We start from the raw sequence: 10,682 nt of genomic DNA, 5'->3' as shown, positions 1-10,682 counted from the left end.
GTCCATGGCCATGCCCACGGCGATGCACTTCTTGAAACGACACAGCTGGCACTGGTTGCGGGTGATCTTGTCGATGACACAACAGCTGTCATATTTGCAGGAGTAGGTGGGATGGAGGTTCTTCTGGATTGTGCGGCGAAAGAAGCCCTGGGGTGGAGGGAGATTGGAGCACGGAGCGATCGTGACCTCCCCTTCCCTAACTGACCGTGCAGGTCACTGGGGCGTGGAGGGTTAGTGAGGGGACCTGGCGTCCTCCTGACACCAGCAAGCCCAGGATCACTTGGCTGGGCCGAAGGACCTTAGAAATACGTGTCCTCAGCTCCTAGGCTGTGGGGGGGCAGGGGTGGGTGGGTGGTGGCGGTGGCAGGGGTAAGGATGAGGACCACAGTACAGAGACATGAGTCTGGGATGGTGTCAGGTGCTACGACGCCTGAAGGAATAGCAGCTTTGGAGGTCCAACGGATACCTCATTTTCCATCTTGCTAAACAACTCGGAAAATAAAACGGACCCCTGCCCCGCAAACCATCCTTATAATACATGCTGCTTGCTGCTCACGCAGGTGGAATTCTTGAAATGGGGGGGGGGGGGTCAAAAACAATCAAGAAAAGGCACCGTGTATGGACACTTCTAGTAGCTTTAAGAGAAACTGTTTAATTCTATGTATCGGGTTTTGTCTTTGCTTTAAAGGTAAAACCTCAAGAATCAAGATGGCAGTAACAATACCAAGAGCTAATATGTGCTGAAGGCTCAGTATGAGGCACTTATAAGCCTTTTTTATTTATTTACTTATTTATTTTTGGTGCATCATCGCATTTGATGCTGTGCCAACCCCATGAGGTAGGAACCCATTTTGAGACTAGGAATCTGAAGTTTGGAGAGATTAAGCAATCTGCCCAAAGTCATCTTAGCCAAATGGGCAGGAGAGCCAGAACTGGACCTGAGCTACGGGACACAAGGTCCGAGTTCACAGATCCTGCGGTGCATTGAAATCACCTAATGCACTTACGAAAAATACCAATTCCTGGGTCTCACTCTAGACCTACAACATCAGACTCTGGAGGGGCGGGGACCAAGGCATTTCTGGCTTTCGGGGATGCTCCTCTGGGACTTGGCTGTCCTGGAGGGTGAGGATCCTTGCTCTATGTTACACTGCTTGCAAATGGCTCCAGGAACCCTGCTACGGGACCCTAAGTCCCCGGGGCTCTTGGCTTGGTTGATACTAAGAGAGAGAGCAACTGGAAGCCTTAACATAGTTTTAAATACTTTTGTTTCTTGGCAAGTCTTACATTTTCACGAGGTGATGACCCTGGAAAACCCTTGCAGGTTAAAATGAGCAAAGTGAGATCTAACTAAGGCCCCCCAAGCCTATGGCCTTGTCCCTTCTGCCCAGGGACACCCTGGCATCCCCTCCCGCTCTGGGCCCCACCATGCCCCTCTCCCCAGCACTGGTTCTCTCCCTTCTAGGTGCAAGGAGAAGCAACTGGGGAACCTGTTTCAAGGCAGAGTCCACAAAGGCTTCACCACGAAAAGTTCTGATTCAGTAGGGTGGGATGGGGCCCGGGGCTCTGCACTGAGCTCGTACTGAGGGTGGCCCCGGACCACATTTTGAAACACAGGGTTCGTTTCTAGTGTGCCTCTCTCTGGTAGGCTGTGAGCAGCTGGAGGGCAGGGCATGTACTACATCCCTCATACCTGATCCACCAAATGGATGGACAATAGCTGAGGTTTACTGAGCGCTTCTGACGTGCCTGGCACGGTTTTAAATACTCTGTATGAATTAGCTCATTTAATTCTCCCGACAGCTCTCTGAAGTAGGTAGCAGGATTATCCCCATTTTATAGATGAAGAAACTGAGGCCCAGAGAAATTAGGCATCGTACGTATGAGTGGCAGAGCAGAGACTGTGAATGAACAAATGGATGAGAGAGAGAGCAATGGTGGTGCAACAGGTGGGCTTTAGGTGGCATGTTTATAGGGCTGTCCTTGCCAGGTGCTGAGGGCCTTAAGGCGGGTGAGATGGGGGCTCGGGTGGTGGGGGAGGGGCAGGAGCTGGCTGGTCCGTACCTTGCAGCCCTCACAAGTGATGCAGCGGTAGTGATAACCGGTTGCCTTGTCCCCACACACGACACACTGCTCGTCTTTGTCCAGGTAACTAGGGATATACCCTGGGAGGGAGGAAGGGAGGCAGGCAGGCAGGCATGGTTTGGGCCCCCAGCAGAGAGGCTCCTACACTTTTTCATCCCCCAACTTTTCCTTCCTGGCCCATCCCCTAGCCCAGCCTCCTTGACAGGGTTTTGTGTCCAGGCGGAATCCTGGAGACACATCAGAGGTCACCTTGTCCATTCCCTTCCCTAAGAACATGAAGAATCCCAGTTCTTCCGACTGCCCATTTGGGGATTTTCTCTTGCTGCATCTGAGGGGCGGGGGGTGCAGGAGGAGGAGAAGCACCTGTCAGCAGCTCGTCTCAGGGGAATACAGTCCCTTGGCCCTTTAGCCCAGACCCTGATCCAGGGGTGCAGGGGGGTTGGGCTCAGGCAAGGGGGTTATCGGAGAAGGGAAGAGGACCTTCTTGACCTAATCCATCCTCAAAGGCTGGGGCATGCCCTTATCACCCCCCTCACCTCCAGACAAGTCCGTCCCAAGCCCTCTAGGAGGCTCTCCCCAAGGGACACAGGAGCTGCTGGTCTATGCCCAGGCCCCGAAAGAGCCCTGGGCTGGTTTGGCAGGGTTGAGGGTGGGGAAGAAGGGCACACACAGCCAGGCTCACCTGACATGCTGGTTTTCAGGGAACATTGGCCGTTCTTTCTTTTTCGCTTTCCATCTGGTGACCTGGCACTGCATGGGGGCAAAGTGGGCAGAATCACAGACCAGTCTTTGGGCAGCCCCCTTCTCATCCAATAGCTTTATATAATCCCCCAGGCCCAACTCCCTCCATCTTGTGTCCTCATTCTACCTCCACCCCTAGGTCAGCTGACAACACCGAGAAGGGTCCAGTTATCTACAAGCTTTGGGGAGAGAGATACAGGGCTTAGCTGGGACACAGGCATGTTCTAGAGCTCAAACACACACATACACACACACACACACACGTGCCCGCGCGTGTGCGCACGTGCACATTATAGAACCTTAAACACCAATAATCTACAAGATATCCACATGGTTAAGCCTTCAATAACATGACACTTATGCAGAAAGAATCTCTAGGACATGCTTAGAGCTATATAACCTTTAGAACACACCCACATACGTAACGTAAGACCAGTGCATCTGAATAACTATGCAGCCTTCAGTGTAAACCTAAGCATAGTAAATACGCACCAGGATCTATATACCCATGAAATTTTCAGGGCATTCTCAAATGCGTTATCTGACCTCTAGATATGCCCATGCGTTACACAACCCTCTGGACAGACACCTAATAATACCACCCCCTCCCCCCAGCGAACGTGTTGCCTGATTTCCAGGTCATGCGCACATGGTGAATAACCGCAGTGATTGAAAACACACAGTGGCAAGCGACTAGAACCTAGAACCTGGAATCTGAGAGTAAGAAGAGACTTCCGGCGTCACCCTGTTCGTGGCCTCCATTTAGCAGAGCAACAAACCGAAGGTCCACTTGTGCCTGGTGACGCCTCGCCCGGGAGTCAGAGCCGGGACAAGCGCTCTGAGCTCCTCCATGCAAGGTATTAGCAACCCTCAGTCACTGCACATGTATGTCACCAGCCTCGGCCCATACGTGTTACATAACCTCAGCACACACAGGTTACATAAGCCTCTACATGCATGCACGGATTGTATAACCTCCCATACCCACCCTGCGTGTGGCATGTTGCAGGGCTCTGCCCCCCGGAGCCTGACGCAGGGCCCAACACACTGACACAGTGACCTTGGCCAGGGTCACAATCACAGACGGGTCTGTGTTCCGGGCCCCCTGGGGGTTACCCCTGTCTGATTTCTACAACCACTGGAGATTCAGATCTCCCTCCTGCCGCCAGCAGGAGTGGGTATGGGAGAACTCCAGGCCCAGTCTAACCCTCCAGTTGAGCTTGCGGTTTTCAACGATGACGCCTCACAGCCTCTGGGTGCAGTCCCAGGGACAGCCACAAGGTGGCGCACGGACATGGGGGAGGGGAGGAGGATAGGGGGAGGGGATGCAGCTCTAGGGGACCCGGAACATGCATTCCTGTTTTTCTGTGAATTAGGAGCAGACTCGCCCAGACTCACAGAAGTCTGGGCAGGGAGGTACAGAGGCTGCAAGTGAGAGCCATGCAGTGACAGGCCAGATCTTTTTCAGAGCCCCCCTGGGGTGAGGCTTTGGGGAGGGATACCTGGGGTGTCCCACCGAACTGCCAGCTTCATCCACCTCCTCCATCCCTCCAGGGACCTAGACTTGGGCCCCAAGGCTTTGCCTGGCCAAGCCTCTGGCCTCTTGGCTCAAGATCTGGTCTCCAAGGCAACAGCCACACTCCTCCCCAGAGCACCCCCACCCCCACCCTCTCCCTGGCCATAGGCACAGGCTGTACCCAGCTCTTGGGGCTTCATGCCAACTGGGACAGAGCTCTGTGCCACTTGGGGCCGATGGGAGAAGCGGAGACCCTCTGGGCTCCTCAAGAGCCATGCAGATCACAGGTAACGCATCCCTAGTTGTGTGTGCAGGGCTGATTCCTCCTTCACGTGTGAGTAAACCCTTCAGAGTTGGCATTCACTTCCACTTCCTGGGAGGAGCCCCATGGCAGTGCCCGCTCTTGCCCATGAACAAGGAAGAGCTTGTGGGGCTCCCAATAGGTTCCAAATATAAGCATGGGCTGGGACCAACAGTCACTGGTGCACGTGCCCTGAAATGTCATGTCCCATGCGCCATGGCTTCTGGACCACACGCTGGTCTGGTAAGGAGAGGGGGAAAGCGGCAAGGCTGTTTGCATTGCACATGCTCAGATGAGGGCAGCGGAGGGACACTGAGAGGGCATGTGAGATTCCCCAGCACTGTCGAGGAGCCACGTGCCTGCCACCTGTCATTGCTCTGCATTACCTTCCCCCTCAGAAATGGACACCTCTCAATCCAGGTGCCTAATTCCCTGCCACATGTGGCCATGACCTCATCTCCTGGGCAAAGGTAGACAGCAGGCTTGCTGGTCTCATGCCCATCCCTCCAGAGGTGCTTAAAAGGCCCAAGCTCAGCTCTCGTTTGCCCAGGCCGGTGACGAACATGCCTGTTCCCCAGGAACTGGCACGTCCTGGCTGCTAGACCCATTACCTGTTCTCCTCTGGGTCTGACCCACACTCCACCTTGCTTGGCTTCTGTTCCATTCACTTCAATTCCATCCAGGATGCCCTCCAGCACGCCAAGAGACTGGGGTGGGCACAATGGCCCCCCCGGCACACCCACAGGCCACCCACCCCCTGCCACCCAGGCCCTAGGGCACAGCACCCATGGTGCCCGCCTCAGCACTTGGCCTGTCACACCATGCCCTGTGCCCCAAGAGGGGGGTGGGCGGTGAGAGGGGCCAGGGAGTGGCAGGTGGTAGGGCTGAGGGCAAGCTGGGTCCGAGGGGGGGAGTGTCTTGGACTGAGGGAGTAGCTTTAGAGTCTTGTCCTGTCCAGAAGTCCCTGCAAAGAGAGCAGAGAGGCAGGGATAAGGCAGCGCCATGGTGGGAGTGGGTAGAAGGATTCCTTTGGATGCAACATTTTGGGCTCTTAGGGGTTCATCACAAGATGGTGGCGGGCATGGGGGGCAAGCACAGAGAGGGGACCAGGACAAACTGTCAGATCAACAGGTGCAGCAGGCAACACTGGAGATACCCATCCTAACTTGGAAAGGTATGGAGGAAAAGAATGAAGGCAATCATGTACCATGTCTCAAGCCTGACATTCAGTTAAGGGCCTGGCCCTTGATAAGCGTCCATTAGTCGTTGGCTATTGTTACCACCCCTCTAGCTGAGTTTTTTTTTTTTTTTAAGATTTTATTTATTTATTTGACAGAGAGAGAGTGAGAGCAGGAACACAAGCAGGGGGAGTGGGAGAGGGAGAAGCAGGCTTCCCGCGGAGCAGGGAGCCCTATGTGGGGCTCGATCCCAGGACCCTGGAATCACGACCTGAGCCGAAGGCAGACGCCCAATGACTGAGCCACCCAGGCGCTCCCTAGCTGAGTTTTTGTAAGACGTATCGGTATTATAGGGCAAGAGGGGACCCAAGATGAGCAGTTTTCAGCCCAGGCGTGGGGGGTATCTGAGAAGGAAGGGTGGGGCGTGGGGGCAGCACGCAGGGATCGGGAATGCCCACCTGAGTGCCTTCATGGAGAGAGGTGCTGAAAACAGTGGGGAGCTGACCTCCTCTCTGCTGCTGACCAAATTATGACTCCCCAATTCCAGCCACTACCACCCCCCCCCCCCCCCCCCGGACTTCAGAACTTCCTGTACAAGGTCCCAAATCACACTTCCCAGTCTGAGGGCCAGACTTCCCAGTTGGTTTAGCTGGGCTGCCATCCACCAGGACAGCAAGGGAAAGGAAAAAGGAAACTACCAGGCCATCTGAATGGATAACATGTGCCCCTCTGAAGTGGGCACCAGAACCCTACAGACGAAGATGCAGGCTCTGACAGCTGGGTCACTCACTCCCATCCACCCAGCTAGCAAGCAGGTGGCTTGGGGAGCAGCACCTCACAGCCTGCCTCAAATGCTAGCGTCCGTCCACTAGCTGGGGTCCAGGGCAGGGCCAGCCTGGGCCCACCCTCCCGTCTACACTGCCCCTCTGACCATGGGCTACAGACCGGAGGCGTATTGTCTGCACACACCGGCTGGTGTGAGCCTGGGAGAGGGGGACAAAGGGTGCAGTTCCCCACACGCAGCCTCCCTCACATGGCTGCTATACCAGAGACCTCAGCCCTGGGCCCCCCGCCCCACCCCCAGGAACTGATAAGGAGCCAGGGTGGGAGGGGAAACAGAGATAAGTCAGGTCATTGGGCAGGGCAGGGCGACAGGACAGGGCCTCTGCACCCAGGCGAGCCCCCCGCATGAGGAACATGGCAGGAGCGCAGAAAGGTGGCCCCTGGTGCCTCTGCTACCCCCTTAGACCAGGACTGGGCACCGGGGACTGGACAGGAGACTGGGGTTTGGGGGGGGGCAATGAGCGGGGAGCCTTAGCCCAGGGAGCCGTCAAGAAAGTAGGTCAAGTTTTTCTTGGCTTGTGAAGAAATTCCTGTTATAAATTTATAATGGCGTAGCCAGCCCTAAGGGGTGGAGGTAGGGGGAGGAGAAGGAGTGGGTGGGGATGCCCAGGGACTGGGCACCGGGGCCTGCCGCTCTTCGCCAGAGCACTGAGCGGCCGGGGGCCAGGGAAGTCATGGGGCTTGGGCTGGACAATAGAGGGCCATGTTCTGTTGCCTCTGTTTCCACTTCTATCTGTGCCCGGCGAGGTTTCCTTCGGTCCGTCCGTCTGCATCTGAATGTCTCGCTCTCTCTGGCTCTGGGTGTCTCCCTGTCCCCCCCCGCCCCCCGAGGCTGTGCCTCGGTGCTTGGCACACCCTGGCTGCGGTGCAGCCCCCGCCTGTCTCCTGCCCACCTGGCACGCAGCCACCACTTGTTTACAGAAGCTGGAAAAATCCACTCGCCAGCCGGAGGCCGGAGCGCCCCCAGGGATGGGAGGAGGCAAGCACAGGAGTGGGCACGCTGAGAGAGGGGCAGCCCTGGGGAGCAGGCCCTGGGGGCAGGCAAAGAGGGCCAGGGTGGAGCGCATGGGCACTGGCCGCCAGGGGCCAGGCCGGGCGGGGAACACCAGCGACAGCCACATGGCCCGGGCGGCTCCTGCCTCGGGGCCGTCGCCCCGGAGGACCCCCTCCTCCCGCACCCCTACCACTGCCAGTTGCTACAGGCACACCTGGGGTAGTGCCAGCCTAGGCCACCATGTTTATTTTCCCTTCCCCCTCCCCGGCCTTAACTCCAAATGTGTCTGGGCACTGCCAAGGGCTTGCACGTGCCTGCTGGGGGGAGGGGCGAGCTCCCTCTCTGCCCCACCTCTGCGCCGAGCTGCATGGCGCCCCGGGGCCCATCGGTGCAACCGGGCCACACTGACCCCTGGCAACGGCAGAGGAGCAAGGTGCTGCCCCAGTGCTCGGGGCACCCTCACGTGGCACCAAGCAAGAGACTGGAGAACCAACCCCTGGGGACCCCTGGTCTCTAGGGACATACCTGGGCCTCTGAGGCAACCCAGAGCAAGCAGAAGGCCCAGCATGCAGGGAGGCATAGACCCTGTGAGCCTGTGTTAGCTGTGGGCAGGAAAAGGGCAGTGGGGAGGCGGGGGGGGGGGGCGGGGAGGGAGGGGTGACCGCCCTGAAGGGCAGCGTCTCTTCCCTCTTCCTGGAGTCCAGCTTAATTCCTCAAGCTCCCTCCTGGCACCTGCCCTGCAGAGGTGGAGGCTTAGCCTGAAGAAGGGGAGGTGGAGCTGGGGGGTTCTGAGACTAGACTGGACAGCCGGATGGCAAGACCCACCTGTTGGGTGGGCCGGCCACCCACTCCTTCTTTGTCAGATAAGAGCGGTTGGGTGGCAGTATGGGCAAGGTGCCCACGGAGGGGGAAGCATTTCATTAAGCTTAAGTGCTTCTGCGATGGGGGGACAGAGACAAGAGGCCAATGCGGCATCCGTGGGCACCACACCAGGTTCCCACTGCTGGACTGCCCCATTCTGCAGTCCTGCAGGCCCAAGGGGACTCTCTGTCCCCAGAACCTAGCCCCAAATTCTACACACACTACTCCTCCGAGTGTCTGCTCTGGGCTTTCGCCTCATCTGTCTGGGGCCCCTGGACTTTGTCCTTAATGCTCTAAAGAAAGCCCAGCCCTCCTCCTTGCCAACCACAGAGGAAAAGACACACACGGGTAGAGGGGGGCTGAGAAAAGTGGAGAAAGAGGAGGAGAGGGGCAAAAGGGAGGGGGGGGGAGGGGGGGGGGAAAAAAAAAAGGGGGGGGGGGGGGGGGGGGGTAGAGCTGGGATGACAATGAAGTAGAGGGAAAGGCAGCGATGAGATGGGGGATGGGGGACAGAAGGGGTGAGGAAGGGAGGAGAGACAAATGAAGGAGAGGGGAGACAAAGAGAGAAAGGTAACAAAGAAAGATGGGTGGGGGGTGCTTCATGCCCCGCCTAAGTCCCACCCCATGGAGGCTGGGGGAGGGGGGGAGTAGAAATGGTTTCCACGGTGACAGCTGGTTCTTGGTGGCCTGGCATGTGGGCTATTAATAGTGTTGTGGGTAGGTTCACGCCTCCCTTTCCCCTTCCCCTTTGCCTGATGCTAGGGGTGGGGGAGATACTCCCTCCCCCCAATAACCTGGCATTGAGGCCCTGACTCCACACCACGGGCGCCAAGAAGGGTGATGCTAAGGGGCCCGGGTGGCCACTGTAGCCCAAACATACACAGGGGCATGCACAGGCAAACACAGGCATCTGTGTGCAAACCACCGCCGATGCCAAAGTGGGCTCCCACGGGCAGCCACAAACACCAACAGCCCCTGGGAGCCTGGTGAGAGCGAAGGCTGCAGCAGAACACAGGGTCCCCCCCTCCCCTCTGCGAAGGGGTAGGTCCCATTCAGGGCCAGGACCTCTTTCTCCTTTCCCAGGTCACCCTGTTCTATTCTCAGGTATGGACTGAATAGCCAGCCCCACCCAACTCACTATTATTCTAGTGCCAGGAAAGAAGGGAGTGAAGGCGGGAAGGAAGGTACTATTTGGCAGGTATGAGATGGCAGAGGAATACACAGACGCACCCGGCTTGGCAAGCAGGAGGGAGGTGAAGAGGAAGGCAGTACTCCTTGGTGGGCTCTCACCGGGGGCCCTGTGAGATGCGATCCTGGAGCTTAAGGGCATAGAGCCTTAAGTCTGATCTCCTAGCTCACCAAGGGGCCCTGGAGACTAGAGAATGGGAGATGGGGGTGGGGGATGTGACAGGGGGCGAATGGTTACTTAAACAAAAGATTCTCTCCCCCCAAAGAATATAACAGGAAACTCCCCCCCTGCAGATCAGAGACAGAAAGACATAAACAGCAGCCTTGACTTGGGCCAGATGCCCAGTATTAACATCAAAGACTGGAAAGACTGTGCATCCCTCACACCCCCCCCCATAACCTTAACCACCTGTTGCTCTCCTCTCCCTCTTCCCACCCTGGGCCAGCTCCAGTCAGGCATCAAGGTGGGTGTCCAGGTCCAGAGGTCAACTCCATCCCCCAAGCCCACACCCACACTCAAGAACTCAGCCCCTTCCCTGCCAACCCACAGAACTTCTTGCCTCTGCCCCAGTTCCCCTCAGGAACGGAAGCGGGAGATCCAAGTGGCCAAGGCAGCTAGGAGCACCCCCAAGCTGGGCATGGCACATTTTCCCCACCCTCCCCCCAGCAGCCAGCGGGGTAGGGTAATCGGAGCTGGGAGCTAGGGCAGCTGAATGCTGGAGGCATGAATGTCACGGGGCCAAGGCACTCGCTGCAGATGGCACCATGGGCACAGGGCTTGGGGTCCTCCCTTCCCCATTCCCTTCTACCCAGGAGGCCATAGAGAGGAGCTGTCTGCAAGCCCTGGGGAGCACAGTCCAGGAGGGAAGAGAATGGTAGAGGCAAAGAGAAAGGCAGGGATGTTCTCCCAAGCACCCCAGGGACTCGGGAGTTAGCCCCCACCCAAGCAGAACTGGCAGAGGCAGAGGGAGGGGG

The 10,682-nt window shown here is 57.4% G+C and overlaps 1 protein-coding gene across 1 annotated transcript in view; it reads right to left on the bottom strand.

Annotated features, from left to right (window-relative positions):
• Window positions 1-10,682, bottom strand: part of THRA (thyroid hormone receptor alpha) — a 22,008-nt gene that overhangs the window by 5,670 nt on the left and 5,656 nt on the right. Inside the window, exons 2-5 of the mRNA XM_044921899.1 lie at window positions 5,255-5,607; window positions 2,768-2,835; window positions 2,065-2,165; window positions 1-147 (exon numbers count right to left, since the gene is read on the bottom strand). Of these exons, the coding sequence (XP_044777834.1) occupies window positions 1-147; window positions 2,065-2,165; window positions 2,768-2,835; window positions 5,255-5,307 (369 nt within the window). The 5' untranslated portion in view covers window positions 5,308-5,607. The remainder of the gene's footprint in view (window positions 148-2,064; window positions 2,166-2,767; window positions 2,836-5,254; window positions 5,608-10,682) is intronic.

The sequence above is a fragment of the Neomonachus schauinslandi genome, chromosome 15 (genome assembly GCF_002201575.2).
Source record: "Neomonachus schauinslandi chromosome 15, ASM220157v2, whole genome shotgun sequence".
Classification (NCBI taxonomy): domain Eukaryota; kingdom Metazoa; phylum Chordata; class Mammalia; order Carnivora; family Phocidae; genus Neomonachus; species Neomonachus schauinslandi.
The sequence above is the reverse complement of the archived record's forward strand: the minus strand, read 5'-3'. Positions and strand labels throughout refer to the sequence as shown.